Here is a 27,202-nt window from a genome sequence, read left to right on the forward strand (position 1 = left end):
TTCCAAAGTGAAACTGTTCCAACTGACCAGAACTGGAGCAAACTAAATGCCGAGAATTTTAATTTCTAAGATACTACGTTCTACACCAGTTGCTCCAAAAAATCAGGAGCAACTGAGGCCGAAACTTGGGCCCATAGAAACATAGAAAATAGGTGCAGGAATAGGCCATTCGGCACTTCGAGCCTGCACCACCATTCAATATGACCATGGCTGATCATGCACTTCAGTACCCCATTCCTGCTTTCTCTCCATATCCCTTGATCCCTTTAGCCATAAGATCCACATCTAATTCCCTTTTGAATATATCTAATGAACTGGCCTCAACAACTTTCTGTGGTAGAGAATTCCACATGCTCGCAACTCTCTGAGTGAAGAAGTTTCTCCTCACCTCGGTCCTAAATGGCTTACCCCTTATCCTTAGACTGTGACCCCTGGTTCTGGACTTCCCCAACATCATTATTGCATCTAACCTGTGTAATACCGTCAGAATTTTATATGTTTCTCTGAGATCCCTTCTCATTCTTCTAAATTCCTTTGAATATAAGCCTAGTCGATCCAGTCTTTCTTCATAAGTCAGTTCTGTCATCCCAGGAATGAGCCTGGTGAACCTTCGCTGCACTCCCTCAATAGCAAGAATGTCCTTCCTCAGATTAGGAGACCAAAACTGTACACAATATTCAAGGTGTGGCCTCATCAAGACCCTGTACAACTGTAGTAAAACGTCCCTGCTCCGATACTCAAATCCTCTCACTATGAAGGCCAAAATGCCATTTGCCTTCTTCACCTGTATGCCAACTTTCAATGACTGATGTACCATGACACCCAGGTCTTGTTGCACCTCCCCTTTTACTAATCTGTCACCATTCAAATAATAATCTGCCTTCCTGTTTTTACCACCAAAGTGGATAACCTCACATTTATCTACATTATACTGTATCTGCCATGCATTTGCCCACTCACCTAACCTGTCTGGCATCTTCCTCACAGCTCACACTGCCACCCAGTTTAGTGTCATCTGCAAACTTGGAGATATTACATTCAATTCCTTCATCTAAATCATTCATGTATATTGTAAATAGCTGGAGTCCCAGCACTGAACCTTGCGGTACCCCATTAGTCACTGCCTGCCATTCCGAAAAGGACATGTTTATTCTTATTCTTTGCTTCCTGTCTGCCAACCAGTTCTCTACCCATGTCAGTACATTACCCGCAATACCATGGGCTTTAATTTTGCACACCAATCTCTTGTGTGGGACCTTGTCAAAAGCCTTTTGAAAGTCTAAATACACCACATCCACTGGCACCCCCTTGTCCCCTCTACTAGTTACATCCTCAAAAAATTATAGAAGATTTGTCAAGCATGATTTCCCCTTCATAAATCCATACTGACTTGGACCTGATAGAGTATTCAAACAGGCTCATTTAGACAGACTGTGAAAATTCACAGACCCCCAAGTCAAGGCTGCTACATGCAGTTCGGCATGTTGCATTAACTCATCAATCAACTTGACATTTTCGGACCTTGGGTAGCGAGCCAATTAAAACGTTAAAAGAATATTGATTGAGCCAATAAGGTCAAAGAAGGCGAGTTATTTTCTGTAAATTGAACCCAGTATAAAATACAGCCATTTTGACCATGTGTCTCAGTAAGGACAAAGACCTGGCTTGAAGCCAAGAAGCTTGTTGTTGCTCTCTGCCAAGATTAAAAAGTTAAAACTACCATCGGAGTTCGTATTTCATTGGAAATTAAGAGATCTAACAGACCGATCCTGTATTGCTTTCCAAATGTACTGCTATTACATCTTTAATAATTGATTCCAATATTTTCCCCATCTTGAGATGTTGAATCATCGCAGCCATGAAACATTATATTTGAGGTGTTTTAAAATCCAAAATAAAGGAGTTAAAAAAATGGCTGCTTCTTTTCCTGAAAAATAATTAGTAGTAAAAATAGCGAAAGTATGAAGCAGTGCTAACACAAATCACTGCACTAAAAAGTATTTTAAACATCAGAAATAACATACACAGGCTCTTATGAGCTTTGTGTCCTTGAAGCTTCCCTTGCTCCCATTCTAAACGGTACATGATGGCCTGGAATTCGCTGCAAAGGCAATATTAGCGAGGAAAGCCATAAGTTAAATCGTTGTACTCCCTGAACCTCCAGTGGCAAATTTACACCATAATTTGCTGGAAAAATCATTTGTTTAATGAGGGCGAAGCTATGATAATTAGCTGTTCAACTTCGTCATCAAGGGTCTCTGTGTAGCAGAGTAAAAGACCCAGCAAATTATGGCGCGCCATAGATAATGGCATTAGTCACTCAAACTGTAATAATGCTGCATGCCATAGGTGCAACATTACTATGATGAAAGTTTTCAGTAAATTCAGACCTAAGGAAAAAGGTGCAAACCCAACAGAACTATAATGGAATTGTGCTAGGTGTTTATTTACATAATTTAACATCAAATCTGGAGTTTTAATAAGAACATAAAAACATAAGAAATAGGAGCAGGAGTAGGCCATTTGGCCCCTTGAGCCTGCTCCGCCATTCAATAAGATCATGGCTGATCTGATCATTGTCTCAGTTCCACTTCCCTGCCCGCTCCCCATAACCCTTTACTCCCTTAACGCTGAAAAATATGACTATCTCCACCTTAAATATATTCAATGACCCAGCCTTCATCGCGCTCTGGGGCAGAGAATTTCACAGATTTACAACACTCTGAGAGAAGAAATTCCTCCTCATCTCAGTTTTAAATGGGCGGCCTCTTATTCTGAGACCGTATCCCCTAGTTTTAGCTTCCCCTATGAGTGGAAATATCCTCTCTGCATGCACCTTGTCAAGCCCCCTCATGTATGATGGCTATATAATGTGGCTCATGTATAAGCGTTACCCTGGGCGAAAACACTTACACGCCCCATTAGCGCCCCCCAGAGGCACTAATGGAGGTGCACAACAAGGGAATTTCGCCGCCTAAATTTCTTTAAATTGCCATTTATATAGATTTGTGATACCATCTAATGTGATATTTGCTGATTTTGAATGTATTTCAATTTGGAGGAAATTCAACGGCAATTCTATCTTACAAAAGCAAAATAGTGTCGATGCTGGAAATTTGAAATAAAAACATAACATTCTTGAAATACTCAGCAGGTCAGGCAGCATCTGTGGAGAGAGAAACAGAGTTAAGTTTTAGGTGAACGAAATAAATTAGCACAGGGGTTTCTAATAAATGGTCATCGACCTGAAACGTTAACTCAGTTTCTCTCTTCACAGATGCTGTCTGACCTGCTAAATAGTACCTTCATTTTCTGTTTTTATTTGCAATTCAAACTTGATTTTTTTTGTTGACAGATCTTTGCTAATGTAACGAAATGTTCCTCCAAGTTGTCCAGGTAGCTGAATCCAGCATCACTTTCAACCATCGAGATGCGATCAAGAGATGTAATTTTGCTTTCTTCACCCTCATACTGATAAACACGGGGCTGATAATGTCCTTGTGCATCTTCCCATGCACTGCAAGCATTCAGCCTCTGGAAAGTAAAACAAGTAAAATCAGCATTCATCAATACAGGCCGTTTTAATCATTACACTTGTGTGATTTATTTTACAATTCCAAATGAGTACACTTTACGGTAAGCTCTTTACACATCTTTAAAAGAGCAATTGTTTGTGCTAGATGAACATAATTATGGATAGTAAGATCTTACTTAAGTTCCTGTTAATGACACTATGGTACCAGCCATTCATGAAGTTAAGTCACCAAATCAGACATCTATAAGAAACATTTGCTGATAAGAAACTTCAAAACTATGATCCAAAGTTATGCAAAAAGCCTGTTTCCCCATTATTGGCAGCCAAGAACAGATCCTGACCAGAGTTGCCTATATAACAGTTTTTAAAGGCAGAATATTGATGTCAAGGAGCCCTGGCTACATATGTTTGAGGCACTCTTTTCCCTAACGTTCCACTAGTAGAATGTACCATTGGTTATTTCACCTCTCTCTCTGAAAGTCATCAGTTGGCAAACAAACTTCTATCAATGGTGCTACTGCTGACACAAAAGGCATGGCCATATATACAAAACTATAGAGAGAGAAGCAGTACAATGGCTTCACATGGAAAGACCATGGCATATTTATCACACATTCAAACAATGCAATAAATTGTTATATGACAGAGTTGGTATAGAAGCAAAACTAAATTCAGGAATTGAGGTAATGAGAAAGGTGTAGACATAATGGCAACATATATTTTGCCAGATTATTTTACCCTGCATTTATTATTGTAACTGATCTCCTGTGGTGTTGTTTATAGTGAGTCACAGGATATATTGTTTCATAACAAGGAAGCTATTGGCAACAGAGTACAAAGGCGCATTGTTGCAGGAAGGTAATTGTGACACATAGGAAATGCAGGCTATATGCAAGATCTTTAATATATTATAGATATAACTGGCTCAATTTTCCCCAAAGCATTTTTTTGGCGTACTTGAAGAGTTATGCCTGATTTTTGGGGGCCTAGTTCACAAAAAAAAAGATTCTAAGTTTCCCCGTTGGATTTCTTCATTTTGGCGTGGGCTAGCCTGACCTTTAGTTTTAGGGGGTGGAGCCTTGATCTGCGCCAAAAAGATGGGGCCGCCATGGTAACCAGGGGTACAATGCGAGCTGAAGCATACAGTCAGCTCCCAACACATTCAAATATTTGAAAAACACATAGCAGCAACTTACCTCCAACCCCACCCGAAGTGGGTCCGGTCCCATTCTCGGTCCCCATACTCTCTCTCTCTCTCTCTCTGTGCGTGTGAGTGAGTGAACCAGGGACCGAGAATGGGACCGGACAGCCTTTGGGCGGGGTTGGAGGTAAGTTGCTGCTATGCGTTTTTCAATTCTTTTAGTGTGTCCAGGCAGCTGCTGCGCCGATTTCCTTAACTGTAGGGAAGATTTTTCAGCAGAGGCCACATATGCTGGCCTAAGCACAACTGGAGTAACTCTCAGCTGGCCAAACTTCTCTAATTGGTGTACGTGGCTGAAAAAAAACTGGCCTAAAATATCATAACTAACTGACTTACACTGGTGCAAATTGATTGGGGAAACTGGGTTTTCAAGCCAAAAAGAGCAGCCTGCTCCAAAAAAACTGCGCAAATCACTGGGGAAAATTGAGCCCAATAACACTGAGTCGAATAGTTTTCTATAGTATGTATAAAGTGTTGAACACTTCAGATGACACTAAGCTGGATGGCGGTGTGAGCTGTGAGGAAGATGCTAAGAGGCTGCAGGGTGACTTGGACAGGTTAGGTGAGTGGGCAAATGCATGGCAGATGCAGTATAATGTGGATAAATGTGAGGTTATCCACTTTGGGGCAAAAACACGAAGACAGAATATTATCTGAATGGCGGCAGATTAGGAAAAGGGGAGGTGCAATGAGATCTGGGTGTCATGGTACATCAGTCATTGAAAGTTGGCATGCAGGTACAGCAGGCGGTGAAGAAGACAAATGGCATGTTGGACTTCATAGCTAGGGGATTTGAATATAGGAGCAGGGAGGTCTTACTGCAGTTGTACAGGGCCTTGGTGAGGCCTCAGCTGGAATATTGTGTTCGGTTTTGGTCTCCTAATCTGAGGAAGGACGTTGTTGCTATTGAGGGAGTGCAGAAAAGGTTCACCAGACTGATTCTCGGGATGGCAGGACTGACATATGAGGAGAGACTGGATCGACTGGGTCTGTATTCACTGGAGTTTAGAAGGATGAGAGGGGATTTCATAGAAACATATAACATTCTGATGGGACTGGACAGGTAAGATGCAGGAAGAATGTTCCCGATGTTGGGGAAGTCCAGAACCAGGGGGCACAGTCTAAGGATAAGGGGTAAGCTATTTAGGACCGAAATGAGGAGAAACTTTTTCACTCAGAGAGTTGTTAACCTATGGAATTCTCTACCAGAATGTTGTTGATGCTAGTTCGTTGCATATATTCAAGAGGGAGTTAGATATGGCCCTTACGGCTAAAGGGATCAAGGGGTATGGAGAGAAAGCAGGAAAGGGGTACTAAGGTGATGATCAACCATGATCTTATTGAATGGTGGTGCAGGCTCGAAGGACCAAATGGCCTACTCCTACACCTATTTTCTATGTTTCTATGTTTCTATTTGTTTGAAATTAGTTGCCTGCCTTCTGGTTAGCATGATTGCAGCGTTCAGCTAAGCGCTGAACATGTTGGAGTGTTGAACGCTCAGCAGGGGCCCAAGTTTATGCAAGGCTAGCTCCAATTAAACTGGCTTGCAATACATAGGCAGTTAGCACCTTTTAAAGGTTGGCACCTTCTGGCTGCAACAGGTGATTGAAGTGGTTGGGAAGTCAGTGGACAACAAAGTCATAATGATGGCACAACAGGAGAGAGAGCATGCACCTAGGTTCTCCGATGCAGCACTGGAGGTCTTGGTCCAGGAGGTTAACTCCAGGAGAGAGGTCCTCTTTCCACAGGGGGTCAAGAGGCTCACCTGGCATCAGATCAAAGTGCAGTGGGAGAAGATAGCCATTGTGGTAAATGCCAGCAGTGAAGCCCCGAAGAACTGGACTCAGTGCACGAAGAAGTTTAATGACCACACACAAATTATCAAAGTCAGTGAATTCATCTTCAAATGCCATATCCCACCATCTGCACCACCAGCCTCACACAATGCTCAATGCACCACGGCCTCAACACTCACCTACCAACAATGTTTACCAAACATGACTCACACCAAACATCGTAACTTTACCTCACCCTCACACACTTACCACTGCTGCAAGCCTCACACCCACATCTCACAGCTTGAACACGCTACTAGCTATTCAACCATGACAGCCTCATCACCCCATCACATTGCACCACACTCACTGACACACTTCCTTTTCTCTTGCAGGTAAAGATGGTGGATAACCGGTGCCAGCAGAACTTAACCGGTGGGGCCCAGGCTCGCTTTCACAACCTCACCTCCCTGGAGGAGATGATGCTGGCCATTCTTGGCAGGCATATGGCAGGGGCATGGCTGAGCCAGTGGCAGGGCTGAAAGAATACAAGATGCTGGTATCCTCACACCTTATCCTCCTTTTCACATCCCACTTCCGCCTCAACCCACAATCTCTTCTGATTTATAATCTGCACATAGTGTAAGCATGCACCTCTTGCTTGCCCCACTCACTCCATTCATCATAACCCTACCCTTGTGCCTTTTTCATTTCAAGCACCCAAGAAAACCAGTCTGCCCAGCCAGTGTATCAAGATGAGGGAGAAGAGAGAGAAGGAGAAGATGAAGAAGGAGGAGGAAGAGGAGAAGGAGGAAGAGGAGAAGGAAGAGGAGAAGAAGGAGAAGGAAGAGAAGGAGGAGAAGAAGGAGAAGGAGAAGAATAAGGAGAAGAAAATGGAGGAGAAAAAGGAAGAGAAGAAGGAGGAGGAGAAGGGAGGAGGAGGAGGAGGGAGGAAGAGGAAGGAGAAGGACAAGGAAAGGAGGAGGAAGGAGGAGGAGGAGAAACAACTCACTTGATTTCACACACCCAGCCACCAGCTCATATACTGACACTCTGCGTAATTTAGAGGATACGTTAGATATTTGATCAGCACGTGATGAGGCGCTATGCAGATGAAATTTAGCCCGAAGAGCATTGGTCCAAAAACCACACAGACATGTGGAGTGAGTTAGCAAAGCAGCAAAAACACTGGAAGCCATTAACCTGGGACTGAAGCCAGTTTACAACTGAAGAAAAGAATGACTTCTTAGTAGTATAATTTATTTCTCCTTCTTGAGAGCTGCACTATATTTTTTATATCATTATTTTTTGATGGCATCAGAATAGATTATATTAAAGAGAGAAAGGCTTCTAGAATTGCATTTTCTTAAACATGCTGGGGTAGAGTTTCTGCTTTGTGCACAGCTGCGCCCCAAATTTCTTCCATTTCCAAAATTGTTTTTGACTGATCAACGGCAAAATCAGCCATGAACCAGAGCAATTGGGCAGCGATTTACAACTTAGGGGGAGAAATTGGGCTACTTTGTGCCTCCCGTAAGTGCCCCTGGGGGCACTAATGGGGCAATAATAACTTTGCGAGCGGGCGCGGAGCTGCTGACGAATCCCATTAAATTCGGCGGAGTTTAGCGATGGAGCTGTGGCTTTGCGCCCCGATCTCCTGCACCCAGAGATTGTGAAGTCATCATCGTGCGCATCGCCCCGGTAGTGCCCCTGCCCCTAAATTGGGTTTCGTCCTCTGAAGCTGCGCGGGGCAATAACAGCGACAGCTTCAGGGGACGTGTTCTGGAAGGCCAGCCGCTATCGAGGTGAAAATAAAAGGGGAGGTGGCCGACTGCTGAAAAATAACGTACCTTTTTGTTGCTGCTCCGGATTCGGTTTCTTCACAGGGTTTGGGCCGCGGTCGCTCAGCCCGCCACTCTGCTTGAGTGCCAAGCTGATCGCACGGCACCCCCGCTCTCCGGTGGTCCAGGTAGATGGCTTCCTCTTTGGCAGAGTATGCAACTTACGCCCTCCCCTTTAATTGAGGGAAGAGCCCCTCGTACACGCCAGCATGCCACCCCCCCACGTTCCGACTTAGTGCTCCACTTCCTTCCAGGGGCAGTAACCCAAATTTATCGTCTGGGGTGGGACTTGTGGCTCAATGTTTCATGCCTCCCAAATGTTACCACCCACAAACAGGGCGATAATGTACATCTAAGCTTCAATATTTCCTTTTTAAAAATTCTGCTTTAGAAGATTTTCCTTCATATATTTAAAAGTATTGGCCCAGAAATCCTGGTTTCTCCTTCCCGCAGGCGTTCGTATAGATTTTAGAAAAAAGATGCCCACCTATCTGAAGCTGCTGTGGCCACGTGAGATCCCGGTCCGAGGCTTCTCCTGACTGCACATCGGAGCGCGTGCCCGTCAGGACGTGCACAGGCCTGGAGCTGGAGTCACATGACTCGGGACATTATATTCTCATTCATAGTAATAGGAGTTTCAGACTTACGAAACTCATATTACTATGAATGAGAAACACCCCCAAAACATGAATAAAAGATACAAAAAATGCACAACATATTTTTATTAATTTAACTGAAAGTTATTAATGTTTTTTAAAAAATATATATTTTCCCAAATTTTTAAAAGGTTTTTTTAATTATGCTTTAAAATAAACTTACCGTAGTGGGGAGGGTTTTTAACAATAAAATGTGGTTTTATAACTTTATTTTAAAATGTTTTTGTGTATTTTAAAACTCTTAGGCCTGTAAAAGTAGGCTATGCATCTGCTTTTATCAGGCGCAAGAGTTGTGAGGACATTCGCTGGGCAAGATATGCGTAATCTTGCCCTGGTAAATATCCTCGTGCCCAAGATATGGAGCATGTCAAGCCAGAAACTTGACAGATCGGAAAAGCTGGTTTTCAGCGCGTGCGCATTGTGCACTGAAAACTGGCTTTTCCGATGCCTTCCCATACGGACCCGGGGAGGCCGCGATTTCTGGGCCAATAACTTGGTGAAGTTTGATTAAAGCAGCTGAAAATAGATTTATCACAAAAGTAAGCATTTTTAATCACGATATAAATTCACTACCTCCATGTAACCCAATTTCAAATGACTGAAATCCACTTTTACAAAATATATTAAACTATCTTCTAGTTAGATTAGTCAGTCTCTTCGTAAATTTAAACGAAAATCATGTTTAAAAGTTTTAAATGTACCTATTAGTGTTCTTGTGCCCAAAAGAACCAGTTTAATTTTTAGAGCCTCCCTGAAGCACAATTAATGGAAATTCCCAATGGTGACTGATTCACTTTGAGGCATAGAAAGCTTTATGGGCGGGGCTGTCTTCCAGTGCGATTTTTTAAAACTAGCGCAAAAGATCGCGGAACCTCGAAGTGCTCTGAATGCAAATGACGCTTAAAATTTTGCGCAATTGAGCGGAAACTCCAGGCTATTGTGTTTAAATTGCATAAATAATGGTTTGATGGCTTCAAACTTTAAAATTCTTAACATCAATAAATAAAGAGGTAAGATGCCGTATGATCTGTGCTACCTCAGGCCCCAGTTGATAACGCTGATTTCCAATTGTTTTCCGCCAGTTTTAACATGCTAAAATTGTCGGGTAATTTCAGTGCAAGTTGCAGTTGGCAAGATCGTCTTAGAAACGGATATAAATTTTGCCATAATTTCAATGTAAGTGTGATTCAGGAAATTCCAACCCTATATGCGCCTTGAAAGTATTACCATTTCTCATAAAAACACAGTAATTTCTCCCTTACCTCAGACAGGATATTTCCTAATATTTCCATACCACTATCGTAGCGAGTTGAATTACCCTGAAAGGGAGATAACATATCATAGATAACAAATTTATGTGAATACATTTCAAAATAATTTAATCACAAAATGCTGCATGTCGAGGTTTCTCTACCAGCACACTCAATGTTCAAATCCAGACTCAATGAACTATCTCCTACCGTAGATCATTCTTTCCCAGAACCTGAACACCATGGAACTCCTTGGCTCATTCAGCTAAGATACTCAGGGGTCAAAATTGCCCTGTTTTGCGCCTCCCATTAGCGCCTCCGGGGAGTAAAACTGTTTTTGCATGGGGGCACTACCGGTACAGCAAAATTGCACAGGAGTTAGCGGGGGAGCTGACACGTACCCGCCGGTAGTGTCACGGGCCGCCCTGCAACTGGCGATGCTGTCATTACCATGCGCAGAGACTCCTTACCATCACGCACGACCCATTTCTGTCCAGAGGCGGAAATTGGCGATGTTAGCGTCAGCCTCACGGGTTGCGAACCGGGACAACGTCCAGAAGTTAAAGTGGAGGTGGGGAGCGCAGCGCGCCACCATTTTTATTTCCTCACCCGTCGGCCCCTTCTGTATTTCTTTGCCATTGTCCGGGCCGCGATCGTGAAGATGAGCACTCTGTTTGTGTGCCGGACTGTGGCCTCGGCTCCACGTCGCACTGGTGGCCCTGTGGAGCCCATTAGATGCCCGTCAGAGTGCTCAGTGGCCCTCCCTTTTAACAGAAGGGCTGAAGCATTGAACCGCGTCAGTGCTATGTGGAGAAGCCACGTAGCGTTCATGAACACGCCCGAGTAGCACCCCCAAACCGGCCCAACAGTTTGTGGAGCACATGGCATTGCACTCCAATTCCTGTGGGGGGCGGTAGCCGCAATTTCGCGGCCAGGGCAGGACTTCCACGCTGGGTGCAAGAGATGGTTACCGCCCCCAAACGGGATGCTGGGGAACTTCGCTCCCTCGAATTGTCAATTTAGGACAGACTGGCCTAGAAATCTGATTGTGCAGCACCCGTTGTTTGGGTGCTTGATGGCCTCCTAAGCCTACAAATTGGCGGGCAAGAAGTACGCCACCCGTCATATTGATGTAAGCACATTAAATCGATTATAGGCCCTTTGCATATTTAAATTAGGGTCCTAGTGCCTGTTTGAAGCCTTCTCTGCAATATTGGGTTGCAGGTCCATCTTAAAGGGACTACTGCAGGGCGCAACCAACAAGGTAAGTGCTTGGAAGACTTATAAGCAAGTGCATGTAAGAATTTTTGTACTAAAATTAGTGAATGTGGCTGAGAAAGGTATAGCTATAGCCCCACCTCTGGCTAAATACCAATTATTATTGAACGACACTGCATTAAGCCATCAGGAGAACCGATTCAAAGTGTTGAATACTGCTGTTTTATGGAATAAATTATTTCAGAATACTATGTGAAAATGTTGTAGCTTTTAAGTTTTTTAGCAATGTATAACAGGATAGCTAACGGGTTTTTTAAAACTCATTCTACAATTCACTATTCCTAATTGTTCTCAGGATGTGCGAAGAGTGAATTTATTGTCCATTTATATTTTACCTAAGAAAATGGTTTTGACCTTTCTGATAATATAATAATCGACCTCTGGAAAAAAGAGGTGAACACAGCATATGGAAGGCAAATAATTGATAGATTGTTGAGCGAAGTAAAAGAGGAAATAGCAGAGGCCTTGACCATCATTTTCCAGTCCTCTGGATTTGGGCATGGTGCCGGAAGATAGGAGGATTGCTAATGTAGTATCCTTGTTTAAGAAGGGAGAAAGGGATAGGCTGAGTAATTACAGGCCTCTCAGCCTAACCTCAATGGTGGGAAAATTATTGGAAAAAATCCTGAAAGACAGGATAAATCTACATTTGGAAAGGCAAGGATTAATTAGGGACAGTCAGCATGGATTTGTTAAGGAAAGATCGTGCTTGACTAACCAGATTAAATTTTTTGAGGAGGTAACCAAGAGGGTTGATGAGGATAGTGTGTACAATGTAGTATATATGGACTTTAACAAGGCTTTTGATAAGATCCCACATGGTAGACTGGTCAAGAATGTTAAAGCCCATGGGATACAGGGCAAAGTGACAAGTTGGATCCAAAATTGGCTTGGAGGTAGGAAGCAAAGGGTAATGATTGATGGATGTTTTTGTGACTGGAAGGATGTTTCCAGTAGGGTTCTTGGTCCCTTGCTTTTTGTGGTATATATCAATGACTTAGATTTGAATATAGGGAGTATGATTAAAAAGTTTGCAGACGACACTAAAATTGGCTGTGTGGTTGATAATGAGGAGGAAAGTCATGGGCTGCAGGAGGATATCAATCTATTGGTCAGGTGGGCAGAGCAGTGGCAAATGGAATTCAATTCAGAGAAGTGTGAGGTGATGCACATTGGGAGGGCTAATAACGAAAGAGTATAAATATTAGGCGGTAGGCCACTTAATAGTGTTGATGAACAAAGGGACCTTGGAGTGCTTGTCCACAGATCTCTGAAAGTAGCAGGCTAGGTGGATAAGATGGTTAAGAAGGCATATGGAATGCTTGCCTTTATTGGCCAAGGCATAGAATATAAGAGCAGGGAGGTTATGCTTAAATTGTATAATACTTTGGTTAGGCCACAGCTGGAGTACTGCGTGCAATTCTAATTGCCGTATTATAGGAAGGACATGATTGCACTAGAGAGGTTGCACAGGAGATTTACTAGGATGCTGCTTGGAATGGAGAATCTTAGTTATGAGGACAGATTAGATAGGCTGGGTTTGTTCTCATTGGAACAGAGGAGGTTGAAAGGAGACCTCATTGAGGTGTACAAAATATTGAGGGGCCTGGACATAGTGGATAATAAGGGCCTATTTCCATTGGTGGAGGGGTCTATTACGAGGGGACATAGTTTTAAGGTGGTTGGTTGAAGGTTTAGATGGGATTTGAGGGGGTGGGCTTCTTTACGCAGAGGATTGTGGGGATTTGGAATGCGCTGTCTAGAAGAGTGGTGGATGCAGAAACCCTTACCACTTTTAAGAGATGGTTGAATGGGCACTTAAAGTGCAGTAACCTGCAGGGTTATGGACCTAGAGCTGGTAATTGGGATTAGATTGAGTGCAGATATAATGGTAAGTACTGCAGGGAATAGAATACGGCCATCATAATTTCCTGGACTAGTTTCGATCGCCTGGATGGGTCGGAGAGGAATTTTCCCAGATTTTTTCTCCCTAAATTGGCCTGGTTTTTATCTGGTTTTTGCCTCTCCCAGGATATCATATGGCTCCAGTTGGGGTGGAGTGTAGAATGTTTCAGAATAAGGGGTGTCACAGTTGTGTGAGGCGGACTGGTTGGGCTGGGTGCCCTTTGCCTTTCCTTCATTGTTCATAGGTTTATATGTAACCTTTAGGGCTGCTGACCAAGGGCCGCGCGGCTCTTTGTCGGCCGGTGCAGACGCGATGACCCGAAATGGCCTTCTTCTGCGCTGTAAATTTCTATGTTTCTATGTTTCTATGTTTCTATTTGGGACATCTGGGACTTCGCTGAACACCCATGAGGGGTCAGAAAGGAAATTTGGCAGAGAACTTCAGAATTAGCAACAGATGTCTGTTTTCTCCCCTTTCCCAAGAGCATAGGTTGAACACTGTAATATAGTTCCACCTAGTGGACCACTGTGGTAATGCAGCCATTTCTGTAAATACAATAAAGGCAACAGGTGACAGGTCACCTGACAAGTTCCTGTGTTAGGAGCCATCTTGTCGTCTGTGTGTTTGTGATGCCGTAGAGAATATATCACATTTGGTGATGTAGGATCGGATTCCTGGATAACATAGCTGAAATTTTTCTTGGTGGATGATTCCAACCAAACAACAGAGAGACTAGAGAGGTTCTTTTTTGTTGCAGAACACCTAAAAATCCAAAGTAAATTACAAGCACACTTGGCTGAACTGAAGAGTCCAGATGGGAATAATAGGGCACTTGGGTGAGTTCCAAAGCCACCGAGAAACATTTGGAGTATGTGGAGCGAATAGAAATGTTTTTCACCGCAAAAATGTATCATCGAAGTCCCCGATGGTGAAACCAGTAATCGGGGGTTTTAGATAGAAAACCTGAAAGAAGCAGGCCCCTGAAAAATGTGTTTGCTCCCAGCAGGCCAAAGGACACATCACTTACGGAGATTCTAAGCAAGTTAGAAGAGCACTGCAGTCCTGAGCCCCTGGAAACTGCTGAAAGTTAGCATTTTGAAATGCAAAATTAATTACCCGATGAGAGTATCAGTGAGTACATTGTTCCATTAAAAAATGTCATTTTGGAAACTTTCAGGACCGAGCGTTGCCTGACAGCTTTGTTTGTGGGATGGAAGGTGAAGCAATCAGAAGAAAGTTGTTTACAACCACAACTTGATTTTTGATTTAGCTTGTCAGACAGCTATGTCAATGAATATGGCCTACCAATACTCCCGAGAATTTCGAGCCATTTCCAGTCATCAGACAACCGAGGTGAATTGCCTGCAGGTTAAAAGTAAAAGGCAGTTGGGTCTCAAGGCCTCAGCAACTGGCCACGATAACAGAGCATTCAAGTCGTGCCATCAGTGCCTGGGATGACACATAGCTCAAAGTTGTCCATATGTGAAGGCAGAGTTTTCTTCTAGAAAAAAACTGGGCATCTTACAAAGGCATGCCAACTAAAGAGTAAACCAACTTTCAAGGGTATAATTAAAAATTCCCAGAGACTATATGGCATGGAAGAAAAGCATAAAGACAAAGAGACACACCATCAGGAGCACGAGAGTATCTAGCAGTGATTCGAAAAGTATCATCTTCCAAGTAGATGTTGCAGGAACCAAGATACCTATGGAAATCGGCACAAGTGCATCCATGAGCGTAGTATAGGAATCGCTTTATCTTGACAAATTGCGTGATTTCCCAATGGAGAAATCCAAGGTAGAGCTGCGAGGCTACTCAGGACAGTAAAGTCTTGTGGTAGGTCGTATCACTGTATCAGTGAAATACAAGGATCAATTTCAGGGCTTGTCTCTCTTGGTGGTGGCAGGAGACAAGCCTGCCTTACTAGGAAGAAATTGGTTGGGATCACTGAAGCTGGACTGGAATGAAATTTTTCGTGTTGAAACGAGATTTGCATTGAAGGATGATGTCATCAAGAAGTATACAAAGGTGTTCTGTGAAACAGGCAGTCCAATGCAAGGCTTCAAGGTGAGTGTCAGAGTACAGAAGGAAGCTAGACCAGTTTAATTAAAGCCACATCCCGTACCATACGCACTCAAAGAGAAAGTTGAGCAAGAACTCGAAAGACAAGAGGCTGAGAACATTATCTCTAAGATAGATCTATGTAATTAGGCTACACCCAATGTTGTTGTACCTAAGTCAGATGGTAAGGTAAGGCTATGTGGTGATTATAAAGTAACTGTAAACCAGGTTCGAGAGGGTAATCTCCCCAATTCATTGCCAAATGTAGAAGATTTGTTCACAACGCTGACAGGTGGTCAGATCTTCTCAAAGTTAGATCTCACAAATGCCTACTTACAACTTGAACTAGATGAGGAGTCCAAGTCAAGCTTGACTATAAATACTCATCATGGCCTATATCAATTTAATAGGCTACCATTTGTGTCTTCTGCCCCCGCGATATTCCAAGGGGTGATAAACCAGATTTTACAAGGTATTGAAGGGGTAGTATATTATTTAGATGACATACTAATATCAACGCCAAAAAGGGAAATCCATAATAACATTTTGAATGAAGTGCTCAAACAGATAGAGAAGCACAAAGTCCGAGTGACTGCTCACAAGTGTGAGTTATTTCAAAACTCAGTGGAGTACATAGGGCACAGAGTAGACAAAGATGGTTTACATCCAACCAAGGGAAAGCGGGATGTAATTAGAAATGCACCCACTCCCAAGAATGTCACTGAACTTCGATCATTTTAGGGTCTTTTGAACTATTATGGGAAGTTCCTATCAAATTTGGTTACTGTGTTATATCCACTAAATGAGCTGTTGAAAAAACAGGTCCATTGGAAGTGGTCTTAAGAAAGCGATGCAGCATTCAAAGCCAATTGGTAGAGAGTACCATGTTAGTTAACTATGACGTTTCTAAGGAGATCAAGCTAGCATGTGATGCCTCTCCATATGGAATTGGGGTAGTGATCTCTCATAGTGGATTTTCCTTCATATATTTAAAAGTAATAACTTGGTAAAGTTTGATTAAAACAACTGAAAATAGATTTATCACAAAAAGTTAGCATTTTTAATCACAATGTCAATTCACCACCTCCATGTAACCCAATTTTAAATTACTGAAATCCACTTAAAAAAAATATAAAACTATTTTCTAGTTATATTGAGGTACATTAGTCAGTCTCTTAGTAAATTTAAACAAAAATCACGTATAAAAGTTTTAAAATGTGCCTATTCGTATCCTTGCGCCCAAAAGTACCAGTTTAATTTTTAGAGCCTCCCTGAAGGTCTGCAAATGAGCGCAATTAGTGGAAATTCCCAATAGTGATTGATTCAATTTGGGGCGTAGACAGCTTTATGGGCGGGGCTGTCTTCCAGTGCGATGTTTTTGAAACTGGCACAAAAGATCGCGGAAACTCGAAGTGCGCTGAATGCAAATTACGCTTAAAATTCTGCTCAAACGAGCGGAAATTCCTGGCCGTTGTGTTTAAATTGCATAACTAATGGTTTGATGGCTTCAAACTTTAATCTCCTTAACATCAATAAATACAGAGGGAAGATGCCATAAGATCCATGCTTGCTCGGGCCCCAGTTGATAACGTTGATTTCCGCCAGTTTTAACATGCTAAAATTCTCGGGTAATTTCACTGCAAGTTGCAGTCGGCAAGATCGTCTTAGAAACGGATATAAATTTAGCTGTAATTTCAACGTAAGTGCGATTCAGGAAATTTGGACCCTTTACGCGATTTGAAAATATTACCATTTCTCATAAAAATCCAGTAATTCCTCTCTTACCTGATACTGCATATTCCCTAATTTTTGCATACCAATATCGTAGTGCATTGAATTACCCTGAAAGAGAGAGGAAATAAATAGATAACAAATTTATGTGAATACATTTCAAGATAATTTAATCACAAAACGCTGCATGTCGAGGATTCTCTACCAGCACATTTAATGTTCAAATCCAGACTCAATGAACTATCTCCTACCCTAGATCATTCTTTCCCAGAACCTGAACAAGATGGAACTCCTTGGCTCACTCAGCCAAGACACTCGGGGGCAAAAGTTGCCCTGTTTTGCGCCTCCCATTAGCGCCTTCGGGGCGTGAAACTGTTACACGGGGGGGCGCTACCAATACCGCGAAATTGTGCGGGAGTTAGCGGGGGAGCTGACATGTAGCGGCGCACCCCGCCGGTAGTGTCCCGGGCCGCCTTCCAACCGGCGATGATCTCATCGCCATGCGCAGAGACCCCTCAGCATCACGCGGCACCCCCATTCCGTCCGGTGGCAGAAAATGGTGGTGTCACCGCCAGCTTCACGGGTCGCAAACCGGGCCGACGTCCAGAGGTTAAAGGGGAGGCATGGAGCACAGCGCGTCACCATTATTATATCCGGCCAATTCTCCCGTCGGCCCTTTCTAAGTTTCTTTGGCGTGGTCCGGGCAGCCATCGTGCAGCCCGGCACTTTGATCAGGTGCCGGGCTGTGGCCTGGTGCAAAGTTGCGTGCGTCCCAGGTGTTACCGCCCACAAACTGGGCAACAATGAATTTCTAGGCTTTCATCTTTTCTTTTTAAGAATTCTGGTTTAAATGATTTTCCTTCATATATTTAAAAATAATAACTTGGTGAAGTTTCATTAAAACAACTGAAAATAGATTTATCACAAAAAGTTAGCATTTTTAATCACAATGTCAATTCACCACCTCCATGTAACCCAATTTTAAATTACTTAAATCCACTTTTACAAAATATATTAAAGTATTTTGTAAGTCTTTTAGTCTTTTAGTAAATTTAAACAAAAATCGCATTTAAAAAGTTTTAAAATGTGCCCAAAGGAACCAGTTTAATTTTTAGAGCACCCTGAAGGTCTGCAAATGAGCATAGAAACATAGAAAAGTAGAAACATAGAAAATAGGTGCAGGAGTAGGCCATTCGGCCCTTCAAGCCTGCACCACCATTCAATAAGATCATGGCTGAACATTCACCTCAGTACCCCTTTCCTGCTTTCTCTCCAAACCCATTGTTCCCTTTAGCCGTAAGGGTCATATCTAACTCCCTCTTGACTATATCCAATGAACTGGCATCAACAACTTTCTGTGGTAGAGAATTCCACAGGTTAACAACTCTCTGAGTGAAAAAGTTTCTCCTCATCTCGGTCCTAAATGGCTTACCCCTTATCCTTGACTGTGATCCTTGGTTCTGGACTTCTCCAACATCGGGAACATTCTTCCTGCATCTAACCTGTCCAATCCCATCAGAATTTTACATGTTTCTATGAGATCCCCTCTCATCCTTCTAAACTCCAGTGGATACAGGCCCAGCCGATCCAGTCTCTCCTCATATGTCAGTCCTGCCATCCCGGGTGTCATGTATTCAACCAGCATTGTAACCCATGTATAAATTGACAAGTGAGAACAATGACCACTTGGTGGTGAACTTTTGGGAGACACTCCTAACCTGGACCTTCAGGTATAAGAGGGGAAGCTCCACCCACCTTCATCACTTCAGTGCTATGGAATAAAGGACAGGTCACAGATTGACTTTCTCTCAAGCATGGGCCTCGTGTGCATTTATACTGTATAGTAAGGACGTATCAATGGCGACGAGAAACTTGGATTAAAACCACGCAAGAATGGCCACTAGCAGAACAGATGAGAGGTACTGTGTTAAGGAATCATTGGGACAGAGAATCAACATTGTTAAAGCAGCACGCAGTTCTCCAGGCAGACAAAGGCAATTGGGCATGCCCCAACATGTAGTCGAGCCCAGAGGGGGAGCTCGACAGAGACAATGGTTAGCTGGACGGCGATTCACGCCATCGCAAGGGACAATGCAGCCAGTAATGGGGCCATCAACACCTGTTCATAGCGCACTTAAGGACAGTCACATAGGCAGTCAGAGACGATCGACTGGCAAGGGATCTTTTGTTTCCAACAACAGCTCATGTTGGAGGTGTGGAGGCACACACTCAGCCAGAGTTTGCAGAAATGAGCAAAATACCTGCAGAAATGAACGCTGGGGGAAATCACTGGAAGCTGAAGTTCAGCGAGTTCATGTGGAGCACGTATACAGTTCATACACCAGAACGCCACCGATAATGATGAAAGTGCTCCTCAATGGCATCCCAGTATCAATGGAGCTAGACATGGGGGCCAGTCAGTCCCTGATGAGTATCAAACAGTTCAAAAAGTTCTGGGCGTCCAGGGCCAGAAGGCCAAAATTATCGCCGATTGACGCACAGCTATGGACTTACACAAAGGAGATCATTCCGGTGCAAGGCAGCGCCACGGTAGTCGTGACCCACAAAGATTCGGAGAACAGGTTACCACTCTGGATTGTCCCGGGGGATGGTCCCGCACTACTGGGGAGGAGTTGGCTTGCTGTCATGAACTGGAAATGGGGCGATGTCAATGCAATTTCCTCTGTGGAGCGAGTATCATGCTCACAGATCCTGGACAAATTTGACTCACTGTTTCAACCCGGCATTGGTACTTTCATGGGGACCAAGGTAGTGATTCACATAAACCGAACACCAGGCCAGTACACCACAAGGCCAGAGCGGTGCCGTACGTGATGCGGGAAAAGATAGAAGGCGAATTGGACCGCCTGCTGAGGGAAGGCATCATCTCGCCAGTCGAATTCAGTGACTGGGCGAGCCCGATTGTGCCAGTGCTCAAGGCAGATGGATCGGTCAAGATATGTGGTGATTACAAGGCCACCATCAATCGGGTGTCACTCCAAGACCAGTACCCGCTACCGAGAGCGGAGGACCTCTTTGCGACGCTATCCGGTGGCAAACTTTTTTCAAAATTGGACCTGACCTCAGCTTACATGACCCAGGAGCTGGCGAGTGAGTCGAAGAAGCTGACCACCATCACGACACACAAGGGGTTGTTTGAGTACAACAGATGTCCATTCGGGATTCCCTCGGCCGTCGCGATATTCCAACGAAATATGGAAAGCCTCCTCAAGTCGATTCCAGGGACAGTGGTTTTTCAAGACAACATCCTTATCACGGGTTGCGATACTGAAGAACACCTCCACAATCTGGAGGAGGTGCTACGCAGACTGGACCGGGTAGGGCTGCAACTGAAAAAGGCGAAGTGCGTCTTCCTAGCTCCAGAGGTAGAATTCCTGGAGATCAGTGTAGCAGCAGACGGGATGAGCCCTACTGCGTCCAAGATGGAAGCGATCCAGAGAGCAGCCACACCCCGCAACACGACGGAGCTGCGTTCGTTCCTGGGGCTCCTGAACTATTTTGGTCACTTTCTTCCCAAATTGAGCATGCTGCTTGAGCCGCTACACATGCTCCTACGCAAAGGTCGCGGATGGGTCTGGGGGGACAGCCAGGAAAGGGCTTTTGATAGAGCACGCAATTTGCTATGCTCCAACAATCTGTTAACGCTATATGACCCATGTAAGAAACTTGTGTTAACGTGCGATGCGTCGTCCTATGGTGTCGGATGTGTGTTGCAGCATGTCAATGCCAAGGGTCAGTTACAGCTGGTAGATTATGCCTCCAGGAGTCTGTCCCAGGCAGAAAGGGGTTATGGGATGGTAGAAAAGGAGGCACTCGCATGTGTATATGCGGTAAAGAAAATGCACCAGTACCTGTTTGGCAGGAAATTTGAGCTGGAGACAGATCACAAACCCCTAACGTCCCTTTTGGCCGACAACAAGGCCATAAATGCAAACGCATCAGCCCGCATACAGAGGTGGGCACTCACATTAGCCGCCTATGACTATACAATTCGGCACAGACCGGGCACCGAAAACTGCGCCGATGCACTCAGCAGGCTCCCACTAGCCACCACTGACAGGGCTACCGAGCATGCTGCTGAGATGGTCATGGCTGTTGAAGCTTTCGGAAGCGAAGGCTCACCCATGACAGCCCGTCAGATCAAAGTCTGGACAAATAGAGACCCGCTATTGTCTTTAGTCAAGAAATGTGTCCTGAATGGGGACTGGGCAGCCACGTATGGGGCATGCCCTGAGGAATTTAAACCATTTCACAGGCGCAGGGATGATCTCTCGATTCAGGCCAATTGCCTACTGTGGGGAAACCGCATAGTCATGCCCCAGATGGGCAGAGAGGTGTTCATCAGATAACTCCACAATGAGCACCCGGGCATTGCCATAATGAAGGCAATTGCCAGGTCACACGTTTGGTGGCCAGGGATAGACGCAGATCTGGAACTTTGTGTTCGCAGGTGCAACACATGTGCCCAACTGTGCAATGCGCCCAGGGAAGCCCCCCTTAGCCCCTGGTCCTGGCCCGCCAAGCCTTGGTCACGCATCCATGTGGACTACGCAGGTCCTTTCATGGGAAAACTGTTTTTGGTTGTAGTAGACACCTACTTCAAATGGATCGAGTGTGACATTTTAACTTCAAGCAAATGCTCTGCCACGGTAGAAAGTCTACGGGCAATGTTCGCCGCCCACGGTCTACCGGATATCTTGGTCAGCGACAATGGCCCGTGCTTCACAAGCAATGAATTCCAGGACTTCATGGCAGGCAATGGAATTAACCATGTCAGAACGGCACCGTTCAAGCTGGCCTAAAACGGCCAGGCAGAACATGCAGTGCAGATAATCAAACAGGGGATGCTCAGAATCCAAGGGGGTTCCCTACAAAGCCACTTATCACGCTTCCTGTTGGCTTACAGATCCCAACCACAGTCGCTCACAGAGGTTCCAACCGCAGAGCTGCTAATGAAAAGGACGCTCAAAACCAGGTTATCCCTTATACACCCCACCATGAAAGAAATTGTCAAGAGCAGGCGCCAGTCACAATGTGACTACAATGACAGGAATGCGAGGACGCTATGTATTGATGTAAATGACTCTATCTTTGTCCTCAACTACGCTGCAGGGCCCAAATGGCTCGCAGGCACCGTGATTGCAAAAGAGGGGAATAGGATTCTGGTAGTTAACTTACCAATGGACAAATCTGCTGCAAACACATGGATCAAACAAAAAGGAGGTTCAGCAACCCCATAGAAGAAGCAGAGGAAGAACACGATATAGAGTTCACTCCACCTCAGGTGACCGAACACCGGAACCAAAGGGAGGAGAACCCAGTCATTGTGGGCAGTCCGGACAGGCTTGAGGCACCACAAACAGCAGACACTCAGGCCAGCGCCAACAACCGGAGCCCCAACTCAGACGCCCTACAAGAGAGCATAAACCACCAGAGAGACTCAACCTGTGATCCCAATAAGACTTTGGTGGGGGGAGGTGATGTCATGTATTCAACCAGCATTGTAACCCATGTATAAACTGACAAGTTGTACACTGTGAGAACAATGACCACTAGGTGGTGAACTTTTAGGAGACACTCCTAACCTGGACCTTCAGGTATAAAAGGGGAAGCTCCACACACCTTCATCACTTGAGTGCTAAGGAATAAAGGACAGGTCACAGACTGACCTTCTCTCAAGCATGGACCTCGTGTGCATTTAGACTGTATAGTAAGGACGTATCACCGGGAATCAGTCTGGTGAACCGTCGCTGTACTCCCTTAATAGCAAGAACGTCCTTCCTCAGATTAGGAGACCAAAGCTGAAAATAATATTCCAGGTGAGGCCTCACCAAGGCCCTGTACAACTGCAATAAGACCTCCCTGCTCCTATCGTCAAATCCCCTAGCTATGAAGGCCAACATGTCATTTGCTTTCTTCACCGCCTGCTGTACCTGCATGCCAACTTTCAATGACTGATGTACCATGACACCCAGGTCTCGTTGCACCTCCCCTTTTACTAATCTGCCGCCATTGAGATAATATTCTGTCTTCGTGTTTTTGCCCCCAAAGTGGATAACCTCATATTTATCCACATTATACTGCATCTGCCATTCATTTGCCCACTCACCTAACCTGTCCAAGTCACCCTGCAGCCTCTTAGCAGCTTCCTCACAGCTCACACTGCCACACAGCTTTGTGTCATCTGCAAACTTGGAGATATTACACTCAATTCCTTCATCTAAATCATTGATGTACATTTGTAAATAGCTGGGGTCCCAGCACTGAGCCCTGCGGCACTCCACTAGTCACTGCCTGCCATTCTGAAAAGGACCAGTTTATCCCTACTCTCTGCTTCCTGTCTACCAACCAGTTCTCTATCCACGTCAATACATTACCCCCAATACCATGTGTTTTAATTTTGCACACCAATCTCTTGTGTGGGACCTTGTCAAAAGCCTTTTGAAAGTTCAAATACACCACATTCACTGGTTCTCCCTTGTCCACTCTACTAGTTACATCCTCAAAAAATTCTAGATTTGTCAAGCATGATTTCCCTTTCATAAATCCATGCTGATTTGGACCGATCCTTCACTGCTTTCCAAATGCGCTGCTATTTCATCTTTAATAATTGATTCCAACATTTTCCCCATTATTGTTGTCAGGCTAACCAGTCTATAATTCCCCGTTTTCTCTCTCCCTTTTTTCATAAAAAGTGGTGTTACATTAGCTACCCTCTAGTCCATAGGAATTGATCCAGAGTCAATAGACTGTTGGAAAATGATCACAAATGCATTCACTATTTCCAGGGCCATTTCCTTAAGTACTCTGAGATGCAGACTATCAGGCCCTGGGGATTTATCGGCATTCAATCCCATCAATTTCTCTAACACAATTTCCTGACTAATAAGGATTTCCTTCAGTTCCTCCTTCTCACTAGTACCTCGGTCCCCCAGTATTTCCAGAAGGTTAGTTGTGTCTTCCTTCGTGAAGACAGAACCAAAGTATTTGTTCAACTGGTCTGCCATTTCTTTGTTCCCCATTATAAATTCACCTGATTCTGACTGCAAGGGACCTATGTTTGTCTTCACTAATCTTTTACTCTTCACGTATCTATGGAAGCTTTTGCGGTCAGTTTTTATGTTCCCAGCAAGCTTCCTTTCATATTCTATTTTCCCCCTCCTAATTAAACCCTTTGTCCTCCTCTGCTGAATTCTAAATGTCTCCCAATCCTCAGGTTTGCTGCTTTTCCTTGTCTCTTCCTTGGATTTAACACTATCCTTAATTTCCCTTGTTAGCCACGGTTGAGCCACCTTTCCCATTTTATTTTTACTCCAGACAGGGATGTATAATTGTTGAAGTTCATCCATGTAATCTTTTAATGTTTGCCATTGCCTATCCACCATCAACCCTTTAAGTATCATTTGCCAGTCTATTCTAGCCAATTCACGTCTTATACCATCGAAATTATCTTTCCTTAAGTTCAGGACCCTAGTCTCTGAATTACTGTGTCATTTTCCCTCTTAATAAAGAATTCTACCATATTATGTTCACGCTTCCCCAACGGGCCTCACACAACAAGATTGCTAATTAGTCCTTTCTCATTACACATCACCTAGTCTAGGATAGCCAGCCCTCTAATTGGTTCCTCGACATATTGGTCTAGAAAACCATCCCTAATACACTCCAGGAAATCCTCTTCCACAGTATTGCTACCAGTTTGGTTAGCCCAATCTATATGTCGATTAAAGTCGCCCATGATAACTGCTGTATCTTTATTGCATGCATCCCTAATTTCTTGTTTGATGCTGTCCCCAACCTTACTATTACTGTTTGGTGGTCTGTACACAACTCCCACTATCGTTTTCTGCCCTTTGGTATTCCGCAGCTCTACCCATACAGATTCCACACCATCCAAGCTAATGTCGTTCCTTACTATTGCGTTAATTTCCTCTTTAACCAGCAATGCTACCCCACCTCCTTTTCCTTTCTGTCTATGCTCCCTGAATGTTGAATACCCCTGGATGTTGAGAACATTAGTGTTATTTCCATGGCTGACACACTGCTGGGTGTGCAGGTCATACCACAATGGTGGCCATCACCTTGGTGACCGTTAAAGTTTACGTTGATTGAAATTAAGAGTGTAAAGGTACAGCTACCTGAGCCAATGTGCTGCAAGGTTTTGTTAAATAAAAATCATTTAAACCGAACATTAGTCTGAAATCATCAGTATTTCTGTACAAACCAACCCTTCCCCACACACCCCCCTCACGCCCCGCTTCTCCTCCCCACCTCTACCCCTTCCCCTTCCCCTCCCGACTCCAAGCCGCCTGGCTGAGGAGCTCCTCAGGTGATGCTTCATTGGGGGGGTGGATGGTGGGGCGGGGTTACGGCCGAAGCGCTGTTTGGACAGATAACGGAGAGGACGGTCCCAAGGTGGGAACTTGCTCCAAGCCAGAAGCAAGATGTTGCTGCTGGCTCCCATGTGTGGTTGGCAATGGGGGTGCATCACCTTGTGGCGCTCCAGGACCACTGGGAGCCCTCTGCCACCAGTGTTCCTGGCTACCAGCTCCAGGGCCTCCTCCATCCCTTCCATGTTATATCTTATTTGTTGGACAAAAACTCGGTGCCAAATATGTTCTTGGTGCTTAGTAGGCTTTTTGCTGCTGGTGAATCTCCCTCGTGCCTCCCACAACAGCCAAACAAGTACACACCACAGCCACACATGCTTTCAATGCCTCTGAGCTCCCTCTCTCTTTGTCTCCTCTTCTGCGCATGTCATGGTGACCCTTGACCTCCAGAATCGTGGGAATCGAGCGTTGCTATGCCGTTGCTAAGGATGGCCACACTTTATGGTAGAAGGACAGAAAAATTTAACGCTACCGCCCATTTGATATCGCTCGCGGTAATGCCCATTTTCAAAAACGTAAACCAGGTGTTTTGAGAATGGGCGAGAAGCCGGCAATCTGAAAACCGTTTTTTAACCCCCATGCCAGAAATTATGCCCATTTTTGGATGCTAAGTTCAAAAGTGGAGGTTCTAACCTCATGGAACTCCTTGGCATACTCGGCCAAGACACTTGGGGTCCAAAATTGTCCTGTTTTGCTCCTCCCATTAGCGCCTCTGGGGCGTGAAACTGTTGCATGGGGGGATGCGCTACCAGTACCGCGAAATTGCGCGGGAGTTAGCAGGGGAGCTGACATATAGCAGCGTACCCCACCGGTAGTGTCCAAGGCCGCCTTGCAACCGGCAATGATGTCATCGCGTGCGCAGAGACCGCTTAGCATCGCGCGCGACTCCTTTCTGTCCAGTGGCGGAAATGGGTGGAGTTAGCGCCAGCCTCCCTGAAGCTCTGCAAATGAGCACAATTAGTGCAAACTCCCAGTGGTGATTGATTCACTTTGAGGCGTAGACAGCTTTATGGGTGGGGCTGTCTTCCAGTGCGATGTTTTTAAAACTAGCTCAAAAGATTGCGGAACCTCGAATTGCGCTGAATGCAAATTACGCTTAAAATTCTGCGCAATTGAGCCGAAACGCCAGGCCGCTATTTTTAATTTGCATAAATAATGGTTTAATGGCTTCAAACTTTAATCTTCTTAACATCAATAAATAAAGAGGAAAGATGCCGTATGATCCATGCTTCCTTGGGCCCCAATTAATAATGCTGATTACCCATTGATTTCCGCCAGTTTTACCATGCTAAAATTCTCGGGTAATTTCACTGCAAGTTGCAGTCGGCAAGATTGTCTTAAAAACGGATATAAATTTTGCTATAATTTTAACGTAAGTACGATTCAGGAAATTCCGACCCTTTACGCGATTTGAAAATATTACCATTTCTCATGAAAAGCCAGTAATTCCTCTCTTACCGGATGCTGCATAAATCCTATTTTTTCCATATCAATATCGTAGAGTGTTGAATTACCCTGAAAGAGAGATAACATATCATAGATATCAAATTTATGTGA

At 44.4% G+C, this 27,202-nt stretch overlaps 1 protein-coding gene across 1 annotated transcript in view; it reads right to left on the minus strand.

Moving 5' to 3' along the window:
* Window positions 1-2,445: 2,445 nt before the first annotated feature.
* The window catches only part of LOC139276876 (cadherin-like protein 26), a 108,554-nt gene continuing 83,797 nt past the window's right edge, over window positions 2,446-27,202 (minus strand). The window contains exons 14-17 of the mRNA XM_070894874.1: window positions 27,104-27,160; window positions 17,289-17,345; window positions 10,271-10,327; window positions 2,446-3,534 (exon numbers count right to left, since the gene is read on the minus strand). Coding sequence (XP_070750975.1) covers window positions 3,319-3,534; window positions 10,271-10,327; window positions 17,289-17,345; window positions 27,104-27,160 — 387 coding nt within the window. The 3' untranslated portion in view covers window positions 2,446-3,318. The remainder of the gene's footprint in view (window positions 3,535-10,270; window positions 10,328-17,288; window positions 17,346-27,103; window positions 27,161-27,202) is intronic.

Source organism: Pristiophorus japonicus, chromosome 12 (assembly GCF_044704955.1).
Source record: "Pristiophorus japonicus isolate sPriJap1 chromosome 12, sPriJap1.hap1, whole genome shotgun sequence".
NCBI lineage: Eukaryota > Metazoa > Chordata > Chondrichthyes > Pristiophoridae > Pristiophorus > Pristiophorus japonicus.